Raw genomic sequence first — 27,855 nt, 5'->3', positions numbered from 1 at the left:
CTAAAGTGTAAAAACTACATTACACCAATATTATTTGCTCTTAAAATAAATCTTTACTTAAATAACATGTTAAAATACTCAGTGATTTTTTTTTTTGTAATCCTAAATATATGAGTGTACTATTACATAATAAAAGTTTAAAAGCCCATTAATATATCATGTATTAAAGGGTATTATGGTAATTTTATTTAATTCTTTGAAAACTAACAAAAAAACCTACGTAAATCAACATAACATGCATGGCAGGGCTTACTCATGGAGGAAATCAAGCGGCAGCGTGCGACGTAGGCGAGGGGCTAGGTAGACGACGGTGATCTCGGCGGAGCACTAGACGCGAGAGAGAGAGAGAGAGAGAGAGACCAACAAATGAGGAAAAAAAATGAAAGACAGAGTAAGCCGAGAGAGTGACACAGAGATGCTGTCAGTGGCTTACCGAAAGGGATGTGGCGGAAAAATGAGTGGTGTGGAGTGACCGTCGAAGTTCTTTGTGCCGGTGGTAACGACGTGGAAGTGCTAGCACCGTGTGTGGTGGCTTCGAAGGACAAGTGCACCGGGTTGGGTTGCTCTGTTTTCGGTTCACTATGTAGGTGGTCGTCCTCGGCAATAGGGTGGTGGTGCAGTGGTATATGGCAGAGGAGCGGGAGCTCCAGTGATGGCCAAGTGGAGATGGCGCATGGCGAAATGGAGCTGCGATCCGTGGAGTTGTAGTATGCCCGAGTTGCGTCGATTTGTATGGGGCAGTGAGAGTTCTGGGCAGTGAAAACACACGGTGGTTTCCATCGTGCGGGATGTGGTTCGATTGTTTCGAGCTTGGCTCGTTTGTGGCAATGGTTCAAGTGTTGCACGGCTGCGCTATGGGGAAGGGCTCACGGTCTAGAGGAGAAGTGGGCTATGGAGAGAAAAGGTTAGGCAGGGGGCGGTTTCTAAAATATACTAGAAAGATAAGTGTATTTATAAATATGTGAGGAGGAAACCCTAGAGATAAGAGGGAGACGTGCGTGCGGATGAAAGCTGAGTCGTGTGTGTGCATGCATGTTGTAAACGAAAGGAAGACCTAGGGGGGAAAAGAAAAAAAAAACAAAATAAAACATGCGGGAAAAATAAACGTGTGAAGAAAATAAAATAAAATGAACTAAAAAAATAAATAAAAATTGAGCTTGATTGGGTCCGGGTGTTACAGAAATGTTGATCGAAAACTGTACTAGCTAATAATAATATTGTAGCAAAAGAAATTGAATTTTTTTAAATTCCTCTACATTATTTAAGATTATTGCAGTACATATATATTCAAATGGATATTTGAGAATGTGTCTAACATCATCACAGCTTAAGGTAGAACTAGATGTGGGCCGTCGAAATGGATTTGAAGAAGGAACTAGAACTGGAATTGGAAAAAACGATGTGGAAGGTCTGTAACCAAGAGTTAGGATGGAGGATCTGGGATGGGTTGCCTAGGTTTCATTAATGGTGGGTTTCGTTAAAGACATAAGCTTTCTCAAATTGGATGATTCAGATTTTGTTTTTTTTATATTTATTATTCCTACCACGTGGGCATTCCATGTCAAGCGGTAGGGACGAGCAGGAGGGGAGACCGGTGAGAGTAGCATTTCACTAAATGAGATGTACGACACACATAGATGTCACATCAAATCACATATTACAATATTTTTAAACCAAATTTTTACATTCAAATATATACATACAATATTTTCAAACTAAATATTTTCAAACTCTTTATATAATTATGATATATATTCTTTCTTCAATCATTTATGATGTATAATGGACTTCTATCGAATCCAGATGAAGTTCTGACAAGAGAAAAAACAAAATGAAGTCACAAATAATGTTGAATTAAGAATTTTTCTGATTGGAGATGAAAAATGTGATTGCCAATTCAAATTTTATAAATTTTCAAATTCTTTCTAGTTAGTTAAAAAAAAAATTGGTTAATATTACCATAATGAACTTTGATATTCATTATCCCCACGTAAGGCATACCATATTTATTTTTATTTTTTAAAAATATTTTTAATCACATATTTAGTAAGAAAAAATAAAAATAAAATAAAAAATTATGTGTGGAGTGTGATGTAAGGATGATGAGTATAATTTTTTTCTACAATAATACTAAGTGACAGTTTTCCCTTCCATCTATTCCCAAGTAATGTGATAGACTCTAGGGGTCCTGCACCGCCTGGATGAGAGGCCACCAGCTCCGTCTCCCACCCCTGCTTTGGGGGGAGGGAGAGTTGGTTTCCCGAGGCCTAGCCCCACCCTCCATAGGCGGGTGCCCCCATCAACATGTCGAGGGCAGATTGCCCCCACCGTTGGCCAACCACCCACTACCCAAACCAGTGCTGACAATCAACCGAAAAACAAAGAAAAACAATCCAAAATTCAAGACAAAACTCAGGTAGAGAGAGAGAGACACTGCGGGGGAGGGGGTTTAACTCTTAAATCAAACATAATGTAAAACAACAATGTTTTATTAATAAATTAATTTTTTAATATATATATGTATGTGTGTGTGTATATATTGCCTGGTGAATGGGGTAAACTCTCGGCAGGCCCAATCCCGATGTATGCACGCCCCCCGTCTGCTAGCAGGGCTCTATGCCCTTGCTAGGCAAGGGTTGGACGGAGTGGCGTAGCCTCGCCACACACCCTTAATAGAGTCTGACATTTCCCTTTCATGGACGCGATAAATAAATATCCTTACTATGTGATTCACTAGGGGAGATATACTAAACACAGATGCACTAAGGAAAAGAGATATTAACGATATGTTTCTGTATTAAGTTTTGCTATACATCAGCCACTATTTACCCCTACACCCCACACCTGACAATTTTTTTTTTGTTTTGCCATAGGGTTCACTTGTGATGCCCCAAACCTCTGCTTGGGATGGAATGGAGACTCAGAGCATTGGGACATGCAACACAAGGTTACATGCCCCCGTTCGTGACAGTTAGTATGCAACTAGCAATATACAATAATCGCGGGGGATAGAAGGGTGAAAGCAGAGCTTATGCCAGAATAACTATAACATCTCAATTTCATTAGAAATCATCAAGCTCAAAATACCAACATAATATAGACTTAGGTACAAAGTCAAACAATTGTCTTTATGCGATCTAAGGCATGATGGACAAAGGCTATAAACATGATGACCAAGTCTAATCTCCTCTCGAGGTCAGGCTCCTCCTCAATCAGTTGGACCCAGTGCTCCATTTAATCTGTCTTCCTCGTATCCTGACACAACTTTTATCATTCCAAGTGGTCCATAAGGGATGAGATTTACATTACATTTTAATAAGTTAACATCCAATTTGCACAAAGATAAATAATGCATGAAGAATGATAAATATAAAATGCATGAAAACTGATAAATATAAAATGCATGAAGACTGATAAATATAAAATGCATGAAAAGTAGAAAAATGTGTGTGTGTCTCCCATCCAGATTCCTCAACATCTTTAGAAAAACGGAGACGCATATTTTCGTTCAAAGAACATTTTTACTTTAATTGTCAAAAGATTCCATTTTCATCATGAAATTTTCATCATTTAGCAATTCATAAATTAATCATAACGTGCGGTATCGTCACAGTTCCCCACGTGCACTGTGAGTACCTGTCAATGATTGTAGTACAACTCACATTGTAACTACACTGTCTGCAGACTCATTCTCATTGCATTGGTAATATAACATAATATAATAAAAATTATAACGTATACACCCACCAGCGTTAGGTGTCATAACATGTTGACTTCACTTTGGTGTTCTTCAAAAAGAACTCATTCGAAGTCTGTTGATTGTAATTCGTCAACTCAGAGGTTACCACTCCATTATTAAACACTCTAGAATGGACAGATGGGTACCGCTGGGATAATTCTCCATCCTAGCCTTTGGGGTCATGACAAAAATTATTTTCATACTATACTTAAAAAATATTTTTCATGACATGTGCATATGTTGTAAGCTTTTCATGTGAAAATGACATTTATAGATGCAATATGCTAAAATGATAGAAATATCACATGTCATGTAAATATGCACTCAATGTATCATATAACATGGTATTTTATGCTCAAAGTGATAATTGACACATGAATGAGGCATTTATTAATAAACCATAAATAATCTATCAACGTGTAAGTTAGATACCAACTTACAAACTTCCGGAGTAATTGAAAAAATGTCATAGCAGCTGAAATCAAGTGGGTACTAAGTTAGGACTAATGTTTCTATGGTTGAGATTCAAAATCAAAGGCTTAAAAATAGTATTTATAAAAATACCCCAAGATTTTTGAAAATTGCCTTTAATGCCCTAAATTTTTACTAATTGCAAATGGACTCCAAATTTAATCAAAATTCATGGACTTCATATTTTTGGCATTCTAAAAGCATCTATACCCTTGAATTTTCAAAAATCAAAGTGAAACTTGCCCAAATAGTTCCTACCCGTGGCATGCACTCTAGTTGATGCCTAAGTGTGTTTTCAACTATTGGTCCCTATGAATGCATGCATATGAGTTTTTATTTAATCACAAATGATCAATAACATCTTTAATGACATAATGAAGACTAAATATTGGAAAATCAGGTTCATCCCAACATTTAATCATGCCTAAGATATCATTAATCTCTACTTTATTCAAAATTGATTCATACTTGACGATCAAAACAAGATTGATTCAAAACCTACCATGGCAAGCTTCTAACCACAATTTAAACATTCCATAATCATGTTAAAACAATAATAAATCATATCAAATCATGCTTAAGACATGCCATAGCAAAATTCTCACTTAAAATCATTTAATTATTCAAACTATCTCTTAATTGACCTGGGTTTGAACTAAGCATGATAACCTTCCCAAAAATCAACCAAATTTCGTACTAACACATGGAAACAAAGATTGACATGCTAACTAAGATCAAAAGTAAGAAAACATACAAATTTCCTAGCCTTCCAAGTACTCAAGACAGCCTTACACAAGAACTCACTAGGTTTCACTCTTTTGATCTCCAAGAGTGAGAAGTGCTCTCTAAGTTCAAGAGAAAGCTTGGAGCTAAGATCTGGAGGAAATGAGGGGGTGAATGGGCCTTTTATAGGCAGCCAAAGGGAGGGGACATTGGCTTTGGTCTAAGGGGATTGGTGGAGGTGGTGTATGAATCTGAATTTTCCATATTTGCACTCCATCACTTGTGTCATCTTGTGCAGGTCAAAATAGTGCCCTAAACCTCCATAATTTCACTTTTATAGTTACTACATTACTCCTATGGGGGCTGATCAAGTCATGGTGCAGAAGAAATAGAAGGAAAATCAAATAAAACCATTCATCGGGCTGACGGGTTCAAAGTGAGTTTCTTTGGACAATTTTGCTCGTTGTCTTGACTTATCCTTTTGAATCATTATCATGGCTGATTTGTGTAGCAACAAAGTCACTTCTTGAAGAATTTTTCTTGTGGTAGAAGGTGGAGAGTTGGCTGCCAAGTGATCATGAAGGTGCAGCCTGGAGTAAGGCGATCCAATGGAGGTGTTTGCTGAACTTTTCATATTGTCATCATTTGTTTGTGTCCTCTTGAGCCGGGGGAATAATGGCTTGAAACCACCATTATTTCTTCCCTATTGTGGCTACAATGGTCCTACAGTGGTGGCCAGGTCGTGGGGCATGGTTTAGTTGACAAAAATTCATGCAATCCTCCCTTGCTAATCGGCGAGTTCGAATGGCCCCAACTGGGCAAATTTTTTTGTTGAGTTTCAGTTTTGGATAGTTTTGGGTAGGAAAATCTGAGTTAAAATTCTCATGATGGTCAAACCATGACAGATGGTTGGTTAAATCCCAAACCAATCGGTTCCTACACAAACTAGACCAAGGTGCATCCAGTTTGGTTCATTGAGTTGGTTGTGTAACTATTTTCATCCAAAGCTTAAACTGGGTTTAAAAATGCCTCATGAGATGTCTAAGGATCATATTACCCTTGAGGAAATGACACAAAATTATTGGGCCTAGGGGAGAAACAATCCATGCACTTAAAAGGGATACACATGAGCTGATTGATACAAGTTTTGGGGTTTGATATGTCATTTTCCTTAATGACATCTGGGAAGGTTTATCTAAGGTATTATTAAGGTCTAAGTATGATGAAATGAAATAATCAATCCTGAAAAATTTGAATTAGAAGGTTAAGAAAAGATTAAACGAAATTAAGCTTCAAAACTTGGCTTAAAGTCCACTAACCTCAAGTATGATGGGTAATGGTCTTAGCCAACTTTCAAAACTTAATTTGGGTACTTAGTCTATGATTTGGGATTAAGGAAACTAGTGGAATGGTGTATTGGACTTTCAAGTTGAATAATGAAATAAACCCAAACATGGCTTTGGGCCTTGTGGGCTTAAAAGGGGCAAGAGTGTGGGTTCAGGGCTTAAGGGATATTGGGCTAGGCCCATGGATGCTCCAAAGTCCTAAAAATCACACTAAATTAACTAATGGGCTTGTTTTTCTAATCATTAGCTTAACGGTACTAATTGCCAAGATTAAGGCTAAGCTCACCATCAACCCTAATGTAAGTAATAACCCAAAATTAAAAGCCTAATCTACAATCCTTAAGGGTTGATCTAATGGTTAATTAAGCAAGGTGTTACATCCTTCCCCCATTAAAACAAGATTTTGTCCTCGAAATCGGAGTCAAAACGAAACATACAATATGCAAAAGTTGAATGTGACTCACTAACCATGCTACTGCTCAAGGCTCAATGGGGGTTTCTCGTCGCCATCCTCTGATGTTTCATCTTGGTAGTTATAAAAGTATTCATCCACATCTGAATCGTAAAAGGTATTAACTCTCTCCTCGTGGCTTCTCCACTGCCTATACTCCTCATCCTCAAGCTAGGGGTCTCCCTCATCACAGAAACGAACACGACTCAAGGAAGAGTCAGAAGTACCAGATGTGCCGAGGGGAGTGGGGTCAGGAATGAGCGGCTCCTGCTTGAACTGATGCTGCTTTGCTGCCTGGTTCGACTCAAGTTGATCTGGTGCAACTGAGAAAGTTGATCTCATACGGCATCTAAGCCATCCAGCCTAGTCTCTCCCATCCAGCGAACAGGGTCATAAGGCTGAAGCTCCTCATGTGGTTGTGCTCTCCTCAGATGGATATGACCTCCCCCATTATGGTCAAGGATGTGAGTCCTATGTACTCCAACCTCTCTTGTTGGGCCCAAAATGCGTCGGCCATACAGTCTAATCGTCTTTGTCGCTGCTCAGCTCTCAGCCTCCAAAGTCGACAGCGGGTCATATGCTTCTGACGGACGATACTACCATTACCAACCATGGTGCAACTGAAAATGACTAGAAAGAATGCGGATCACACTAGTGAAATGAACATGGATGCCGTGCATGAATGGATGCGAATGTGATGTCAAATAATGCCAAACAAGTAGGGGTATTTGCTTCTCATATCGGATTCTTTTTCCCACATAGCTTCTTTAATATTGTGAATTCTTTGAAAGTCAGCGGGAAGATCCAGTCTATAAGCGACTGCTCCTACTCTTTCCATTATCTCAAAGGGTTTTACATATCTTGGACTTAGCTTCTCCTTCTTCCCAAATCGAAAGACTCATTTCATGGGCGATACTTTGAGATAGACCCAGTCGCCAAGTTTGAATTCGAGGTTCCTTCCCCAACGTTCAGCATAACTCTTCTACCTATCTTGGGTAGCCTTCATCCTTTCCCTTATTAGCTGGATTTGATCCTTCATCTCTTGAAGAATCTCTATACCATAAAGCTTCCCTTCTCCTACCTCATCCCAATATAAGGGAGATCTGCATTTCCTTCCGTACAAAGCTTCGTAGGGTGCCATCTAAATGGTGGTCTAGAAGCTATTACTATAGGCAAACTCAATTAATGGTAAGAGCTTCTCCCAATCCCATTTTCTTGCAAAACACACTCTCTCAGCATGTCCTCCAGGGTCTGAATTGTTCGTTCAGTTTGCCCATCTGTCTAAGAGTGATAGGCACTACTAAACTTCAACCTGGTGCCTAGAGTTTCCTGAAGGATTCGCCAAAAATGAAAAGTAAAATGCGTATCCCTATCACATACAATTGTTTTTTGTACTCCATGTAGTCGCACTATTTCTGAAACAAATAGCTGAGTTAACTTCTCCATAGGGTCGGTATTTTTCATTGCCAAAAGATGAGCACTTTTTGTTAAACAATCGACCACGACCCAAACAGAGTTGTTTCCCTTCAAAGTTCTTGGTAATGCAATCAAAAATTTATGGATATGTCCTCCCATTTCCATTATGGGATTGGAAGTGGCTCTAATTCTCCAGCGGGTCTTTGATGCTCTGCCTTGATTGTTCTACAAATCAAGCATCTATTAACATACTCTACTACATCCTTCTTTAAACCTTCCCACCAAAAGTGTTGTTTCAAATCTTTGATACATTTTTGTACTACCTGGGTGAGCTGTGTATGGAGTCTGATGTGCTTCCCTTAATATCTTATCCTTGATCTCTTGAATAGCTAGAATAACCCTTTGGTTTTGGTAGTACAACAACTCATCATCTTTGAGGGTGAAACCTTTTGGTCCCTCTTTCTTTTCTACCTTCTGTCTGATTTCTGCCCATTTGGGATTCTCCATCTGGCGCTTTTTCACCTCTTCCCATTCCATTAGTAAAATCTCTTGTATTGTGGTTAGGGATGCTTTGGCAAGAAGATACTTGATCAACAAACTCCTCATGCTGTGCAAAAGGACTCTACTTCCAAGGTGGGGCTTTTGGGATCATCCTTTTGCATCCTCCGACTTAGCGCATCAGCTACTATATTAGCCTTACTAGGGTGATACTTGATTTCACATTGGTAGTCGCTAATAGTTTCTAACCACCTTCTTTGCCTCATATTTAATTTATGCTAACTGAATAAGTACTTAAGGCTCTTATGATAGGTGTAGATTTCGCATTTTGCACCATACAAGTAATGCCTTCAAATCTTTAAAGCGAAAATTACGGCAGCTAGTTCCAAGTCATGGGTGGGATAATTCTGCTCATAGTTCTTTAGTTGTCGTGAAGCGTAGGCGAGAACTCGCTCTTCTTGCATGAGCACAAATCCAAGTCTTGACTTGGATGCGTCACTGAAAACCACATAGGGCTTATGGGGTTTTGGTAGGGCTAATACTGGCGCAATTGTGAGCCTTTCCTTGAGTTCCATGAAACTCTGCTCACACTTCTCTATCCAAATATACTTAGCATTTTTCTTGGTTAGGGCCGTAAGGGGTCCTGAAAGCTTAGAGAATCCTTCCACGAATCGTCAATAGTAACCAGCCAATCCCAAGAAACTTCAAATTTCGTGCACATTAGTCAGACGCTTCCAATCTATCACAACTTCGATCTTGCTGGGATCAACTGATACTCCTTGACTACAGATTACGTGCCCCAAAAATTTCACCTCCTTGAGCCAAAACTCCCATTTGCTGAATTTGGCATACAACTAATGTTCTTTTAGCCTTTCTAATGCCAAACGGAGATGTTGCTTGTGATCTTCTTCGCTCTTCGAGTGTATCAATATATCATCGATGAATACAATGACAAAGCTATCTAGGTAGGGTCTGAATACTCTGTTCATCATACCCATGAATGTGGCGGGGGCATTGGTTAGACCAAAAGACATCACTAAGAATTCATAGTGACCGTATCTAGTTCGAAACGCCGTTTTAGGGATATCTTTCTTCCTAATATTTAACTGATGATAACTAGACCTTAAATCTATCTTTAGGAACATTGATGCTCCTTGCAATTGATTTAACAGGTCATCGATACGTGGTAATAGGTACTTGTTTTTAACCGTTACTTTGTTCAATTCCCTATAATCAATTCACATCCTAAATGATTCAACCTTCTTCTTAACGAACAGAACTGGCACTCCCCAAAGTGATGAACTAGGTCGAATAAAGCGCTTCTCCAGTAGCTCTTCTATTTGCTCCATTAGTTCTTTTAGTTCTAGAGGGGCCATACGATAAGGGGCTTTATGGACAGGGGGTGCAACGGGCTCTAACTCTATAGTGAACTATGTTTCTCTATCAGGGGGTAATCCCGATAGATCATCGGTGAAAACCTCAGGATACTCCTCAACTATAGGTATCCTTTGATTCTCCTTATTACCACCATAATTCTCCACTATGAATGCTAAGTAGGCCGTGGCATCATTAACGATGCACTTCCTTGCCTACAAAGTTGAAATTAGAGAGGGAGTAGCCTTCACAGTCCCTCCCGTATGATGGATTTGCCCACCTACGGGTGAATCAAAGATAATTTCCTTGCTCCGACAGTCTATCCTAACACAGAGTTTGGATAGCCAGTCCATTCCTAGTATAACGTCGAACTCTAGTTGGTCGAAGACGATTAAGTCGACTTCCATCAATCTCTCCTTTGGGGTTAAAGGGCAATTTTTCAATATGTGAGTACTGGTGATCGTGCTCCCATCAGGAATTGACACTACTATAGTTTGAGCGAACGTCTGAGTCAGCAGATTACACGTGCGTGCAAACATTGCAGACACAAAGGACCTCGTAGCGCCAGAGTCGAATAAAGCGCAAGCCATATATTATTATAACGTGATTTTACCTAAAGTGTAATCAACTACTGAGTACTAAGCAACTATTATAAAAACTAATATCTAAAGGGGGTATTTAAAGGAAAATAACAGTGATGACTTCCATCTCATCCTCCTCAAGTATCTCCTCATTGATTTCTCAATGGGTGATGGCGTACACACAAGTTTGAACAGGTGGCCTCTTATTGGGCCTTGTGCATTCTTTCCACCTTGTGCATTCTGAGGGCACCCCCGAATCATATGTCCTAACTGACCACATCAACAACATACTCCTAAACCCATTCAACATTCTCCACCGTGATTATTTCCACACTTTTTGCTAGTAGCAGGTGGAGTTGTCATAATTCCTTTGCCCTTGTTGGCTCCTTGAATGATTCTTCTTTTGGTATTATTCCCTTCGATAGGGAAGGAAGAAGCCCTTTTCGATCCATGTTAATCTAGGCTGCCGCACTTCTTTGCTCTGCTTCAATTATTGCAGCCACGTTAACCAACTCCTGGAAATTGTTGATGTGAAACCTAGCTACGTAACTGCGAATCTTGGGTTGCAATCCTCCTTGGAATTTCTGAGCCTGCATCTTTTCAGTGGCAATCAGATGTGGACCAAACCTTCCCATCTTCATAAACTTTGCAGCTTACTACTCACAGTGAGATGGCCTTGTACCGATATGGCAAATTCCTAGGTCTTCTGAGTCTTCATTGACTTTGGGAAGAATGATTGTCAAATTCCTCCTTAAACCTATCCAGGTCAAAATGGTGATAGTCCCCAATTCTCTAATCTGAAGCTGCCACTTGGTGTCCCACCAGATTCCGACTTCACCTTGAAGCAGGTGCCCTGTGTACTGTACCTTTTTTTCCTCAGTACAACCGCTAATCTCAAAGGTCCTGTCGAGATCCAATAGCCACTTGTTGGCTTTCATGGGTCCCTCAGTTCTCATGAAATTGGGGTATCTATAAATTAGCAACTTCTCGTAGGAACACCCTCGGTTCTCAATCTGTGGGCATGGCTGGTTTTGCCTCAGGATTACTTCTTGTTGTTGCTTCATTGTCTCCTTCATCTGGTGAATTGCGTCTGCCAAATCACATCCTCTATTAAAGTAATGATCTTGTTCTCTGCAGGTGTTAGAACCTTCAGCATTCCTTTCTTGTCTTCCACGTGCCATATTGGCTTAGTCCTTCCAACTCCTACGATGCATGCGTATAAGACTGAGCTCCAACTGCAGGATTTCAAGTCTATGCAAAACTAATGATTCAAACCTATATTCTGGCAAATATTTCTAAGGACATGTGGGTTTACCCAGAGATGTAATTGCTCGGATACCAACTTGTGATGCCCCCACCCTCCGCTTGGGATGGAACGAAGACTTAGAGCGTCGGGACATGCAATACAAGGCTACATACACCCGTTCGTGACAATTAGTATGCAACACATCCTAATATGCAACTAGCAGTATGCAATAATCGCAGCGGATAGAAGGGTAAAAGCAACACTTATGCCAGAATAACTAAAACATTCCAATTTCATTAGAAATCAACAAGTTCAAAATACCAACATAGCATAGACTTGAGTACAAAGTCAAATCATTATCTTCATGTGATCTAAGGCATGATGGACTAGGGCTACAAACATGATGATCAAGTCTAGTCTCCTCTAGAGGTCGGGCTCCTCAATCAGTTAGACCCAGTGCTCCATCTAATCTTTCATCTCCATATCCTGACACAACTTCTATCATTCCAAGTGGGCTCACAAGGGGTGAGATTTACATGAAATCTCAGTAAGTTAACAACCAACTGTCACAAAGATAAATTATGCATGAAGAATGATAAATACTAAATGTAGAAAAATGAGTGTGTGTCACCCATACAGATTCCTCAACATTTTTAGAAAAACGGAGACACATATTTTCATTCAAATAATGCTTTTACTTTAATTGTCAAAAGATACCATTTTCATCACAAAGTTTCATCATTTTTAGCAATTCAAAAATTAATCATAACAAGTGGTATCGTCACAGTTCTTCATGTGCATTGTGAGTACCTGCCAGTGATCGTAGTACAACTCACATTGAAACTACGTTGTCTGCAGACTCGTTCTCAATGCATTGGTAATATAACATAACATCATAAAAATCATAACGTGTACACCCATCAGCGTTAGGTGTCATAACATGTTGACTTCGCTCCAGCGTTCTTTAAAAAGAACTCATTCGAAACTTGTTAACTGTTCTTTGTCAATCCAGAGATTACTATTCCATTATTAAACACTCTAGAGTGGACAAAGGAGTTCCACTAGGACAATTCCTCATCCTAACCTTAGGGGTCGTGACAAAAATTATTTTCTTGCTATACTTAAAAAATGTTTTTAATGACATGTGTATATGTAACAAACTTTTCATGTGAAAATGACATTTATGGATACAATATGCTAAAATGGTAGAAATATCATATGTCATGTAAATATGCACTCAATGTATTATATAAAATGGTATTTTATGCTTTAAGTGATAATTGAAACATGAATTGGGCATTTATCAATAAATCATAAATAATCTATCAAGGCGTAAGTTAGAGGCCAACTTACAAACTTCAGGAGTAGTTAAGAAAATGTCGTAACAGCTGAAATCAAGTGCGTATGAAGTTAGAATTAATATTTTTATGGTTGAGGTTCAAAATCAAAGACTTCAAAAATGGTATTTACAAAATTATCCCTAGATTTTCAAAAATTGTCGTTAAAGCCCTAAGTTTTTACTAATTGCAAATGGACTCTAAATTTAATCAAAATTCACGGACTTAATATTTTTGGCATTCTAAAAGCATCTCTGCCCTTGGATTTTCAAAAATAAAAGTGGAACTTACCCAAATAGTCCCAACCCGTGACATGCATTCTAGTTGATGCAAAAGTGTGTTTTCAACTATTGGTCCCTATGAATGCATGCATATAATTTTTTCTTTAATTAAAAATTATCACTAACATATTTAATGACATAATGAAGACTAATTCTTAAATAATTGAGTTCATCCCAACACTTAATCATGATTAAGATATTCTTAATCTCTACTTCATTCAAAACCGATTCATACTTGCTGATCAAAACAAGATAGATTCAAAACTTACCATGACATGCTTCTAAACACAATTTAAACCTTCCATAGTCATGTTAACACAATAATAAATCATATCAAATCATGTTTAAGACATGCCATAGCTAAATGCCCACTTAAAACCATTTAATTATTCAAATCATCTCGTAATTGACCTAGTTTTGAACTAAGCATGATAACCTTCCTAAACTTCAACCAAATTTCGTAAGAAGACATGGAAACAAATCTTAACATGCTAACTAAGATCAAAAGAAAGAAAACTTACAAATTGTGTGGCCTTCCAAGCACTCAAGACCGCCTTACACTAGAACACTCAAGAATTCACCAAGAACTCACTTGGTTTCACTATTTTGATCTCTAAGAGAGAGAAATGCTCTCAAGGTTCAAGAGGAAGTTTGGAGCTGAGGTGTGGAGGAAATGAGGGGGTGAAGGGACCTTTTATAGGCAGCCAAAGGGAGGGGACATTGGCTTTGGTCCAAGGGGATTGGTGGAAGGTGGTGTATGAATCTGAATTTTCCAGATTTGCACTCCATCACTTGTGTCATCTTGTGCAGGTCAAAATAGTGCCCTAAACCACCATGATTTCACTTATATAGTTGCTACATTACTCCTATGGGGGCTAGTCAAGTCGTGGTGCAGAAGAAATAGAAGGAAAATCAAACAAAACCATTCATGGGGCTGACAGGTTTAAAGTGAGTTTCTTTGGACAGTTTTGCTCATTATATTTACTTATCCTTTTGAATCATCATCATGGCTGATTTGTGCAAGAGCAAGGTCACTTCTTGAAGAATTTGTCTGGTGCTAGAAGGTGGAGAGTTGGCTGCCAAGTGATCATGAAGGTGTTGCTCGAAATAAGGTGATGCAATGGAGGTGTTTGCTAAAATTTTCAGATTGTTATCATTAGTTTGTGTGCTCTTGAGTAGGGGGAATAATGGTCTGAAGCCACCATGATTTCTTCCCTACTGTGGCTACAATGGTCCTACAGTGGAGGCCAGGTCGTGGGACTTGGTTTAGTTGACAAAAAGTCATGCAATCCTCCCTTGCTAATTGGCAGGTTCAAATGGCTTCAACTTGGCAGGTTTTTTTGTTGAGTTTCGGTTTTTTATAGTCTTGGTTGAGAAAATCTGAGTTAAAATTCTCATGATGGTCATGGGGCCACTTGGGGATCAGGTGGAGAAGGAGGTGGCGTGGGTGGTGGTTCAAAGCATGGCAGATGGTTGGTTAAATTCAAACACAATCGGTTCCTACACAAACTAGACCAAGGTGCACCCGGTTTGGTTCATTGAGTTAGTTTGTGTAACTATTTTCGTCCAAACCTCAAACTAAGTTTGAAAGGATCTCATGAGATTTCTAAGGACCATACTATCCTTGAGGAAAAGACACAAAATTGTTAGGCCTAAGGGCAAAACAATCCATGCACTCAAAGGGGATACACATGAGCCGATTAATACAAGTTTTGGGATTTGATATGTCATTTTCACATGTGGGGAGGTTTATCTAGGGTATTATTAAGGTCTAATTATGATGAAATGAAATAATCAATCATGAAAAATTTGAATTAGAAGGTTAAGAAAAGATAAACGAAATTAAGCTTCAAAGCATGACTTAAAGTTCACTAACCTCAAGTATAATGGTTAATGGTCTTAGCCAACTTTCAAAACTTAATTTGGGTAATTAGGATATGATTTGGGCTTAAGGAAACCAATGGTATGGTATATTGGGCATTCAAATTGAATAGTGAAATAAACTAAAACATAGCTTTGGGCCTTGTGGGCTTCAAAAGGCCAAGTGTGTAGGTTAATGACTTAAGTGATATTGGGCTAGGCCCATGGATGCTCTTAGGTCCTAAAAACCACTAAATTCACTAGTGGGCTTTCTTTTCTAATCATTAGCTTAATGCTACTAAGTGTCAAGATTAAGGCTAACCTCACCATCAACCATAATGTAAGTAATAACCTAAAATTAAAAGTCTAATCTAAAATGTTTAAGGGTTGATCTAATGGTTAATTAAGCGGGCTGTTATAAGTGAATAGTAGCTGATAGGTTGATTAATTCTTCTATGTTAACTCATCTTAGGGTATTTTATATAGAAACATATAAATATAACATTTTTTTATAAATATCTTCATTTTAATGTATAATTATAAAATAAATTATAAAATAAAATAAAAAATAAAAAATCTTGAACAAAATTTACTACGGACAGAGCATGAGAACCCTTTATTGCTTTTGTTTTTTTCCTTTTCTTTTATCACCGATAGAATTAGGCATTGAAGCTAGACTTGATAAATGGATGTCAGAGTATTGCTTTATTTGTCTCGAAATGTATCGTTTTTAAAATGAGTACTAATGAGGCCGAGTTGCAGCAATGTAATCTCATCATCATTATCTGCCTAGATTGCCTGAATCTTATAACTCTTCTGGACTCCAATGTCATTAATTATGAAGTTTATGAAGATAACCCAAACACTTGTTTGAAAAAGGAGAACCACAATATGATATTTCAGGACTGCCCAAAGGCAAAAGCATTGAGAATTTGAAGTTTAACTCCAATTGGAATTTTTCCTTACAAGTTGTTATTAGAATATGCCAACATATTATTTATATAATAAATACTTAACATGTACATAAGCATCTTTCAAAACACAAAAAAGCAATAGTAGAATACAGCGTCTAAAATGGGTCATATTTCAAGAGAGTCTAAATCTATACAAAAGCTGACTCGAATGTAATTGAATTGACCAAGTCAATCCAATTTCGTATATCGTACGTAAGGTCAATTATTTAGAAAAACAAGTAGAGAAGACAATAGTTCAAACCTGATCTATATCTAAACCCTTCTACACGTTTTCAAGCTCCACAATCACATCATCCATTCATCTAGGGGACCAATATATGCAATCAATTCTATTTGAAAATTTTATTTTTGCTCCAAAAAATAGATAAATTTCATATCATCCATTGTCGCTTGTATGGAAAAATACATATAAAAGTTTCAAAATAATAGAAGAGAATTAATTTATAGGAATTTTGTGAACCAATAATTTTAGGATAAGAGAATTTAATGCAACGTCTAAAAAGGATTTAGACTGATTGTCCAATTTCCACGCCAAATTCTTTGAATTTAATCGAATTCGATCACCAAGTCAATTAATATTGGAAAAAAAAACTGTGGGACACATTCATATAATTGGTGTCATTTTCATATTGTTCACTCACATCATCCGTTTAATTACCCTACCATATCATTCAGGTACATCTTATAAATTTTAAAAATTTTGACTTCAAACACTTTTTTTTTTGGAAAAAAAAAAGAGAACTACATTAATTGTAGGTTATATTTTAATTAGTTATTTGTAACGAATTTAGGTTATTAATAATAATTGTTTTCACTCTTTAAGTTTAGTTTTTAATTTCTTTGAATTTTAACTTTTGAACTATATAATTGCAGTCTTGTTTTTTAAGTTGTAGTCATTTTATCATGATTTTTGTAACTTTCTATATTATTTTCTTTAATTTATTAATCTCTTCAAGTTCATCAATCAAGATCATGATCTACCATTTATTAATTATAGAATATAAAAAGTGGCAAGCTTGCAGCTTAGATTTAAAATTACATCCCATTGAAAAATATCTAATGAGGATTGTCGTCTCTCTAGCTAGTTTCCAGCATGCATGCATCTTTCCAACATAATCACTTTGTTCAACTAAAAAAAAAAATAAGATAAAAATAAAAAATAAGTTTGTGGTAGCAGGACTCTTACAAATAATAGAAACAATAATTAAAGGGAATAAAGTTGAAGTGCTTGAAAACTACTGGACTGACCACCAAAAAAAAAAAAGAAGCAGCCACAAAGCCATGTGATGGGCAGACAACCAGCTGGCGAGAGCTTCTTTATTCTATCTTTTAAAATAAAATAATATTATTTAATTATATTTTCATTTTATTTTAATTCTATTAAATAATATATAATATATTTATTATTATTAGATGATAAAAAAATATTTAATAAACAATCATTTAATGATAATAAATGATTTAGTAGGATAAAAGTAAGATTATAATTTAATATATAGAATTTTCCTTTAAAATATATTACTAAAATCTATTTTTTCTATTTTATATATTGATTTTTACAATATATACATCAACTTATTTATTTTTTCTTTATATCATTTAAATATTATATTTTTTAATCTTTTTAATTATTTCAAATATTATATTTTCTACACCATATATTTCGAATATTTCTCTCTTCATCATATATTTTGATATTTATAATATTTTTTTATGTATAATGTAATATTTTAAATTACTTAAAAAATGATAAAAAAAAATTCCTATTTTTATTATTAACATATCAAAACTTATGCATGCATAAAAGTCGAAATGACTATAAACAAAGTGCTAAAGAGTATATGAGAGATAAGAGAGTGAGGCATGTGCAAAAGTGATGAAAGGGTTAAAATGAAAATAAGATAAAAATGAAAAATGATGAAATGAGAGAAAAATAATAAAAAATTGTTTAAAGGAATGAACGGTAACATCTACATATAGAGGATTTACTATAACTGAATATAAAATAGATAATTCAATAGAAGAGACTTTTGGCCATCTTTCTTTATATTTTTAAAAAAATCGTATTTTACAAGAGCTATTGGGAGCATTGTATTAGTCAAAGATAAATGACACTTTTTCATTAATGTGAGATAAATTTGGCTTTAACTATTTCAATCCCCATATTGGAATAACTATTATTTCATTATATAATAATAAAATAATATAAGATGAACTTAACTTTAGCTATTCTATTCAAATCAAATTCCCATATTGTATTATTCATTTATTCATTATATAGTAATAAATAATATTACTTTAAAAAATATTTAATTTTTTTAATTATTAATTTATTTAATTTTATCATTCTACCTATTATATGTGAATTAGTAATGATATTCTAATTAAATTAATGTTGTTTCATATGAAGTAGATAAGAAATAGAAAAGAGAAATAATTGATAAAATATGCATTTGTTCTATCTACAGTAACCTTTAAATTTGGAAAATATTTTAAAAATTATTGTAGCTAAAGTTTAATTATTTGTAATTTAGCTAATTCATTATGATCATATTTTGTTCTTTAATAACTAAATACTCAATATATTTAACTTTTAGCTAATCATTGAGGGTGGGTGTTTCCTTGCCACCTGAGTAGCACCGCTCCATTTGACCTCTAGGCCAACTGGTCTTTTTTTTTCTTTTTTTCAATTTTTTTTCATATTTTTTATCATTTTAAATTTTTTTAAACAAATATAAAAAAATCAATACACTAATAGTCACTTCTTTAACTATTAAGTAAAGAAAAAAAAGTGTGAAAATGAAGAGACAAGTTGAATGGACAAAGTAATATTTTTCTTTTAAATGACCACAGCTGTCATCGAGACCTGGGATGGCACTGTCGGTGTTGCATTTTCTTTCCCCCTTTTTTTCTCCCGTTCACAATATATATATTTATAGAATATATAATAAATTTTATTAATTATGAGTTGGTAGATAAATCCAGTAATATTATATATGTGATACAATTTAATAATAAAAACAAAACTAATTGATGTAGAAAGTTTTTATAGTAGTAATTATCGGTGTATCAAACCCAAAAGCATAAATGCTTTAAAAAATATATCCAAAAGCATCAACGGACAAAGTTCTGTCTATATTTTCAAAACTTTCTTTTTTTCTGTTAGTATATATAAAAAACATAACCTCTAAACTATTTACAATTATAATATAATAATCATCAAAAACTCATTCACAAGTTCAGTTAAAGCCATTAAATTCTAAATAATTATAACATAGATATTCTAACAAAACTATAGAATAACTAAAATATGACCATAAGAAAATTCTCTACAACCAAAACCATATTCAAGCAACAAGACCATCAAATCTCAAAAATTCTAACTTCAAGTAATTAACTCGAGTCCATTCTGAAATCTTTAGCTCAAAAACTATCACTTCAAATAAAGAAATTTTCTACGACTCTAAAAAATATATAAAATAAAATGATGAGTTGACACGTCCTCAGTAAGTAGCAACTATTTAAAAAACAAAAAAACAAAAAGGTTGATGACATACTATATGAGCAAAAACAAAACAATTTGGTACAAAGAATTAAAAATGTTATGTGTGTTCTTTTTATTTTTTACTCACATTCCTTAGTTGGTTCTCTTTTTATAGTTTTATTAGGTCTCGCCATTTAGATGTTGAGATGGTTTTATCTTATTTTATCTTATTTCAACTTAACATCTAAATACCACTTATACACAAATAGTTTTTAATTTCAAATCTTAAATTTTTTATCTAATCATTACAATTTTTTTAAAGTTCCAAACAAAATATAAAAAATAATTAGTTTTTTTAAATAAAAAAAATAATTATATTAAAAACTTATATTTTAATAATATTTTAACTTTATAATATTTTTATTTAACTTTTTATCTCTCATTTTTTAAAATTTTATAAAATATTTTAATTCAAATCATTTACTATTATTCATAAGTTATTTTAATTCACTTCCAAAAAAAAATTTAAAATACTCAAGCGATAATTTTGAAAGACAAAAATATAGGAGGACTGATTCACTGAATATCATTTTTCTTTCCCAAAAGAAGTACGCAAAAAGTTACCCGATGATCAAATCTTAATTATTAAGGTAAAGCAGGGGGTTGTTATCCAAACTTTTTAAATATAAATCATACCATTTATGCATTTTTCTTCAAATTTAAACTAATTATTAAATATATCTTAATTTCATCGTAATAGAGAGCGTGACTTAACATATATTCAAAAGTAAGATTGAGAATTATAATTTTTTTTCTCTAAAAAAGAATATGGACCAATCATATTGTAGTAAATCGAATATTAATTGGATGACAGCTTTAGATAGAATCATAGTGGAACCGGACCTAACAAGAGATTTATGAGCGTCTTTAACCGGTCCCACTCCATGTGAATCATCTTCTTCCACGTAGTCGAGCTTTAGCTTGTTTCCAATTTATTCCATGTTTAAATCACAAAATTATTTAATATAATTCGTGAATAATAATAAAATGATTTGAATTAATATATTTTATAAAATTTTAAAAAATAAGAAAATAAATTAAATAAAAATATTTTAAAATTAAAATATATATTTTTAATATTATTTTTACTTTAGTATTTGAAAATGTTGAGTTATTTTTTGTATTTTATTTAGAAATATAAAAAAATTGTCATGATTAGATGAAAAAGTTAAAATTTTGAAAATTAAAAATTAAGAATAATTTATATTTATGATGTTTGGATATTGAGATGAGATAATATGAGTTGAGATGAATTATGAGGCTTTACTAACTAGCTGGATCCAAGTTTATGATAAGAAAAAATTTATTCATTATCTCTTTTTTCATTATCCTATCATCATTTTATGATATAATATTAGATGATTAAAAAATATAATAAATAATATTTAATCATATAATATTATATCATAAAATGATGAGAGAATAATAAAAATTAAGATTACGAATAACATTATATAAGGTGGGTATGGGCATCCTCATCCTGGCTTCCTAACCTAGCTCAAAACAAAAGTTGTCTACTTTCGACATCGTCCACTCATTTATTACGTTACGTAATAACACGCAAACAATAAGGTTATATTTAGATGTTGAGTTGAGTTATCTATAAATAGTAGTGAGTTAAGATGATTAAATAGATTTTGTCGAACCCACTTAAAATGAGTGTATGTGTGTTTAGATATTAAAATATTTAGATATATTTATGAGAAGTTGTAAAATAATTGAGTTCCATCTTGAAGATTCTGTTCACATGTTAATGATGTCTCTGTTGAGTAATGTGGAGTTTCGTCCACACCACTCAAATAAAGACAAGTTAAATAGTTCGCTTGAAACCGCTCCACAGATTGTTAGAGCAAAAGGCAAGTCAGATACGGGAGATTCGAGTTGGGTTGACCCACAAGCCCCGAGCCCGACACACGCACACGCGAATAAACTAATCCCTATTGGGTCGTTAGTGAGAATGAGTGTCGTCTATTGGGTTCTCTGCTTCCACTGTCCCAACCGTGGGCGTCTAAGCACTTGCTTCGGATTTGTGTTTTTGTCTATATAAAAGCATTTCTGTGAAAAGTATTCGTTCCTCCTCGTAAAAGCTATCGCCAGTTCTTTTCCCTTTCATTGCTTTCTCCTCTCTCCCAGTATTTGACATGGTTTTTGCTTTCAGTTGGCAGCTCTCAAAACTAGCTGGTTCAGGTTCCCTCCTATTTTTCTAGTTCAGGTACAGGTTATGATTCGTAAAATATGTACTGCTTTTTTTGACAGTTGGGTTATATATAGGTACTGCTTTTGTTCATAGATTTGGTTCATTTTCTGATCGTAAGTCATTCATCTAAGGGAATGAAAAAGAAAAATAAAAAGAAATTCATTAAGTGGATTTAACTAGGCGAAGTAATAGAAAATATTTTAATAATCAACTCTAATATATCACTAATTTTTCTTTCATGTATGAGATATTTGGACGAAGGATGAGCAACTCTATCTTTGGTTAGAATGGCATGTGTGGTGTCAATCTAATATATGATTACAGCAGTGATAACAATGAAATTCTTCTGCTATACCTTTTTATTGTTTTTTCGTTTTCTTTTTTGAACATATATTTATATATCTTTTTTATCTTTCTTTTCTACATTTTTTTTCTCATTTTTGGATATTCTACTGTTATAAACGGGGATAGGGTAAAACAAACTCTCTTCTTATTGATCTTGCAGAGTTTCTGTTCTTCAAATCAAGTATCAAACTCTACGGGGTAATAATATTATGTTACCACACCATGATCTATCTAGCATCTAGAAAGGATAGTTTGAATTTACAATATAAAAAGGTTAGATTTAGTTGGTTGAGGCTGTCTCGTTTGTATGAAAATTTGAGAAAGTTGTAATGATTAGATTAGATGAGATGAGTTGAGAGGAGTTGTGAAAGCAAATGAGGCTAAGTTGTGGTTCTTTTGTTATGTTTGAAACAATTGGATTTTGGTTTTGTGTAACTCAGTATATTACATTAATTTTTTATTTCGTTTTTTAAGAGGGAAGAGGATTATTTATTTATGGTTATTCTCTTGTAAATTCTAGGACATCCTTATCAAAAGAAATAGAGGGTTGAGAAATTTTGTAGATGCTTAGTGCTGGTTTGATTACACAAAACCAAACTATCTCATCTCATCTCATCTCATATAATCATTATAGTTTTTTCAAACTCTCACACAAAATATAATAAACAATTCAACTTTTTCAAATCCCAAAACAAAAATTATATCATAACAATATTTTATTCGACTTTCAACAAAACATTTCATCTCATCTTATCTGAACTGCTTATGATTTATATTTAGGAACGAATTATGTGATAAGTGCATGCATTAAGCTTCTTGTTGGTCAATTTATTTTCTACAGATGACTGGAGTGGTCTGTTTTTTTTTTTTTTCCTTGTTTTATCTCGACTTTTGTCAATATTTTTTGTGCAGAATGGCGTTTGCAATATTAGCCCAATGTTTAAACCTTCTATTATGTGCCTTGCTACTGCTCAAAACAGAAGGCTTTAATGTAGGAATTACTTATGTCCAGAATGCTGTAGCAAAAGGAGCTGGTAAGAAACTTATTTCAAAAGAAACTGATTAGAATTGAGCATTTCTTCTGTTCCTTTCAGAATTCAGCCCTTCCCCATAAAATAATTGAACTCATTCAAATCTTTGTTTCATTATAATTTGATCTGTTCTGCAGTTTGTTTGGATGGAAGTCCGCCAGCTTACCACTGGGATAAGGGATTTGGTGCAGGAATGAACAATTGGTTGGTTCACATTGAGGTTTGTCCGTTTGTCATACCCTATTTATTTGATTTTTTTAAAACCAAGGAAACAGAGGCATAATGCTAGAACAGATTGCCAATAGAAAGAAGAAAAGGGGAAAATGCTTCTGCTGAAACAACCTTTCTGATGCCAAATTAGTACAATAATTCCAATTCTTCATGGGCTAGAGAAAGCTGAATATTGTATGCTTGTTTACATATTATGATATTCGAATGTTACAATTTCTTCCAAATGTAGTTCGGCTTTAACGGTCTTGTTTTGTTGAATTATTTGTTATCTAATACATTTCTATTATTTATATATTTATTTTTTTGACCATCCTGTCTTTGCTCTGATTCACAGGGAGGTGGATGGTGCAACAATGTCACCACTTGCCTTTCTCGTAAGAGTACTCGTCTAGGTTCATCTAAGGAAATGGTCAAGGAAATTGCTTTCTCTGGCTTGCTAAGTAAATATCAAAAGTTTAATCCTGGTATGATTTAATGGTTCACTTATTTAAATATCGCTTCAACTTGTATGATCCTCCATTCTCCTTAGCTTTGCTTTCTAATGAGATTAAAGAAACTGTTTTAATATCCAGACTTTTACAACTGGAACAGAATCAAGGTTAGGTACTGTGATGGGGCATCATTTACAGGTGATGTGGAAGCAGTCGATCCAGTATGTTATTCGAAACTCTGAAAGTTTTAATTTTGGGGGAAATCCTAATTCCACTATATCCGATGTTTTTTGTTTTTGGTGGGTTTTTAACTGGCTAATAATTTGATCAGGAAACTAACCTTCACTTCAGAGGAGCAAGGGTTTGGCTTGCTGTCATTGAGGATCTGTTATCCAAAGGAATGAGAAGTGCTGAAAATGTATATCATTATAATCATTTGTTGATTATAATTTATAACCCTCCTCAAATCATCATTCCTATAACTCATTAGGACTTATAAGTACAGGCTATTCTCTCCGGTTGTTCGGCTGGAGGATTGACTTCTCTTTTGCATTGTGATAACTTCAGAGCTCTTGTACCTATAGGTGCTAAAGTTAAATGCCTGTCGGATGCTGGTTACTTTATCAACACGTAAGCTCATATTCTTCATCTTCCATCTTGACTTCATCATCATCCAGTACAGAGTTGGCTTAAGTTGTGCATTTACGTGATTTGACACCAAAACATTGTGTAACAGGAAGGATGTTTCTGGAACACAACACATTGAAGCATTTTATAGTGAAGTGGTTGCGACACATGTATTCATGCTCTCTCTCAGATGATTAACTTGTGTTTTGCAATTTTATGGTTTTAGCTCCTTATGCTGCTACAGGCAGTTTAATTTTTGCATTCCTTTTTCGGTGGCTCAGTTATTGAAATTTCTCTCTCTCTCTCTCTCTCTCTCTCTCACACACACACACACACACACAATGTCAAGCAGTAAAATAAACATAACTATTTTCTCTTTCAAGGAAAGGAGGGCTCCTCCATTTTTTAAAGCTTGCATTCATTCAGAAAGCAAAACCTGATTCTTAAAATGAGTGTGTTTGTTTTTGGTGTAGGGTTCAGCGAAGAATTTACCTTCTTCATGCACCTCAAAAATGAGACCTGGGTTGGTAAGTGCACCTATTGTGGTATTACCTTGCACCTCACCATTTCCTCTTCAGTGTTACCACTAATTCTAAACCCTATTGCAGTGTTTCTTTCCCCAAAACATAGTACAGCAAATCAAAACACCAATATTTCTTGTAAATGCAGCCTATGATTCATGGCAGGTGAGCTCATTCTATTTTGCGATGAATGACTGTTTATTGCAATTCTTTCAAATTCCATACATCGAGTTCACCATTCTTCCTCTGGTTCTAGTCTCTTCCTTGAAATTTTTGACTTACCTTGAAATTTGTACGTATGATAGGCTCCATCACCTTAGTAAAGAAATTAATGTATAAACTAGGTTTCAGACTAGAATTACCAGTCCATTTCTTGACCCCAATAATTAAATTAAATGGGGGTTAACATTGTCCGGCTGTCCTTCATTTTCAGAGGATAGGAACTTCTTAAGCAGCACTGCTGAAGTACTTTAACTTTGATGAAACAGCTTCAAATAGGAGGAAAGATTTTATAGATGATATTTGAAGCTATAAATAATTCAGTTTCTAGTTTCTGCTATTATTCCATTATTTATTTTATGCCATTTTTGCTTGATAAAATTGGAACCCGGGGCCAAGTGTTAATTAACCCACTCCTTTTCCACCAGACCTAAGGCGCCGGTTTAGACCTATGGTTATTAGGGAGAAAACAGTAATTTACTTTCTCCCTAAAATTGTTTATATCTTTTGTTGCACATTTATCAAATTTGGTCTGGTTTAGACCTATGGTGGTGGTGAACTTTGTATCATGATCTCGACTTTGAGCTCTGTTATGTCGGGTAGTTCAATATCACCAGGTATATTTGTTTGAAATCGGAGGTGTTTCTTTTTCTAACATCTTGACACCAGAATCAAATGAGATTTGAAGATATCTGTGACCTAAATACAGATTATAAAATGTAACATATATTTATAAATTTTTTTTGTATTTATTTATATAAATTTAGTGGTACCCTTCTACCTTTCATATATTGAATGCCTGAACTCATTGTTCTCTGTCAGATAAAAAACATTTTGGCGCCTGGTGTTGCTGACCCCCATGGCTACTGGCATAGCTGCAAACTTGATATAAAGAACTGCTCACCCACTCAATTAAGTACCATGCAAGGTGAATACCAGAATCTCCTAAATTCCATAAAACAATTCTTCAAGGAGGCAAGCAAAGAATCCTTCAAGAATAACATATCTTCCTAGTAACATTTTATAGCTTTTAGGATCATCGAGTGCTCTCTATTTGTCAAAAATGGATCATGAAACATTCTCTAAACCCTTAATGCCATTTGCACAAATACTTCTAGGAAATAACCTAGAATGGCATTTCTATATGATAAAGTACATCATTATTGATAATAACAACCCGCTTCGCTAGATTTTACTAATAATCTAGATGTTTATTTTCAGATTTCAGGACGCAATTTTTAAGTGCGTTGAATGGACTGGGCACCTCTTCATCTAGAGGATTATTCATAGACTCTTGCTATGCCCACTGCCAAACCGAAATGCAGGAGACATGGTTAAGGGATGATTCTCCATTGCTGGCCAGAACAGTAAGATACTTGCTTAATTTTACTATATCTGTTTCAATGCTTGCTTTTCCAGTTTCCCTCTGCAGAAACTAATTCCATTATTATATGAAACAAAAATGTTCTGCAGACAATTGCGAAGGCAGTTGGAGACTGGTTTTATGACCGAAGTCCATTCCAAAAGATAGATTGCCCTTATCCTTCCAATCCCACTTGCCACAACCTTGTTTTCGATTCTAACGAACACTTGCCAATGAACAGGTCATGGGTTAATCTGATAACTACTAACTCATCTGACTACAATGCAAATGACAGATCATGTACACAACATAACATACATCAAAGTTCCAATTGCACTTGTATAAGGAACTCTAGTCATCTCTTTCTTTTCCTCATCATTCTTAGGGCAATGTTCTAGACTCAATGTATAACCCTTCTCAATTGGAGTGTCTATGGGTTTAAAGTTGTGCATATGGAATCGTTCTAGAGTCTTTTTAATGTAAATCTCTTGAGACAAACCCAGAAGCTTCCTAGATCAATGCCTTGAAATTTTAACTCCAATCACATAATTTATTTCACCCATGTCTATCTAAAAAGTAGACGACAACCATGCTTTTAATGCAACAATTATCTCCATATAATTTCCAGCTAAAAATATGTCATCCATGTACAACGACAAAATTAGAAAATTCTTCCTTATGTGCTTAACATACACACAATGGGTTTCTTCTACCATTTCGAAGCCAATTGAACTAATGGTCGCATGAAATCTGAAGTACTGTCTAGACAATTGTTTAAGAACATAAATGGAACCTTTCAGCTGGCATTGTTTGTGTTTTTGTCCCTTCACCTCAAAACCAACAGGTTGATCTATATAGATTTTTTTGTCTAGTTTTTTATTGAGAAATGCAGTTTTCATATCCATTTGAAAAAATTCCAAGTCTTTTCTTTTTCTTTTTTTTTTTATAAGTAACACTGAACATGAAAAAGTTTCAAGTCTTGATGTGCAACTATAGCTAGAATGAGTCAAATAGAAGCAAATCCAAAGACACCAAGTCTTTTGAGATTT

General features: G+C 34.8%; 2 protein-coding genes across 3 annotated transcripts; one reads left to right on the top strand and one right to left on the bottom strand.

The window, feature by feature from the left end:
• Nucleotides 1-10,074: 10,074 nt before the first annotated feature.
• LOC108999950 lies at nt 10,075-10,608 on the bottom strand. Its single transcript, XM_018976819.1, has 2 exons — nt 10,303-10,608; nt 10,075-10,233 (listed from the first exon to the last, which is right to left on the bottom strand). The coding sequence occupies exons 1-2, from the start codon at nt 10,606-10,608 to the stop codon at nt 10,075-10,077; spliced, it is 465 nt and encodes a 154-aa protein (XP_018832364.1).
• Nucleotides 10,609-21,816: 11,208 nt separating this feature from the next.
• LOC109000095 (pectin acetylesterase 8-like) lies at nt 21,817-27,249 on the top strand. 2 transcript variants are annotated; one of them, XM_018976948.2, is made up of 14 exons: nt 21,817-21,905; nt 22,000-22,053; nt 23,296-23,417; nt 23,552-23,634; nt 23,980-24,109; nt 24,218-24,297; nt 24,408-24,494; nt 24,582-24,706; nt 24,813-24,873; nt 25,177-25,230; nt 25,312-25,389; nt 26,266-26,371; nt 26,665-26,810; nt 26,917-27,249. In XM_018976948.2, exons 3-14 carry the CDS (start codon nt 23,297-23,299, stop codon nt 27,202-27,204), a joined length of 1,359 nt encoding a protein of 452 aa, XP_018832493.2. In that variant the 5' UTR covers nt 21,817-21,905; nt 22,000-22,053; nt 23,296; the 3' UTR covers nt 27,205-27,249. The 2 variants fall into 2 exon arrangements, with proteins under 2 accessions (XP_018832493.2, XP_018832487.2); XM_018976942.2 differs by lacking the exon at nt 21,817-21,905 and having other exon boundaries at nt 21,917-22,053.
• Nucleotides 27,250-27,855: the final 606 nt, after the last annotated feature.

The sequence above is a fragment of the Juglans regia genome, chromosome 2 (genome assembly GCF_001411555.2).
Source record: "Juglans regia cultivar Chandler chromosome 2, Walnut 2.0, whole genome shotgun sequence".
Lineage (NCBI taxonomy): Eukaryota > Viridiplantae > Streptophyta > Magnoliopsida > Fagales > Juglandaceae > Juglans > Juglans regia.
This window is presented reverse-complemented; position numbering and strand designations above follow the sequence as displayed.

Coding starts and splice junctions, on each gene's coding strand:
- LOC108999950 (XM_018976819.1), bottom strand. CDS start 10,608: ATGGCTTGCGCTTTATTCGACTCTGGCGCTACGAGGTCCTTTGTGTCT. Junction 10,234..10,302: donor AAATTATCTTTGATTCACCC/GTAGGTGGGCAA, acceptor TCAACTTTGTAG/GCAAGGAAGTGCATCGTTAA.
- LOC109000095 (XM_018976948.2), top strand. CDS start 23,297: ATGGCGTTTGCAATATTAGCCCAATGTTTAAACCTTCTATTATGTGCC. Junction 24,110..24,217: donor ATATCAAAAGTTTAATCCTG/GTATGATTTAAT, acceptor TTTAATATCCAG/ACTTTTACAACTGGAACAGA. Junction 25,390..26,265: donor CAGCCTATGATTCATGGCAG/GTGAGCTCATTC, acceptor GTTCTCTGTCAG/ATAAAAAACATTTTGGCGCC.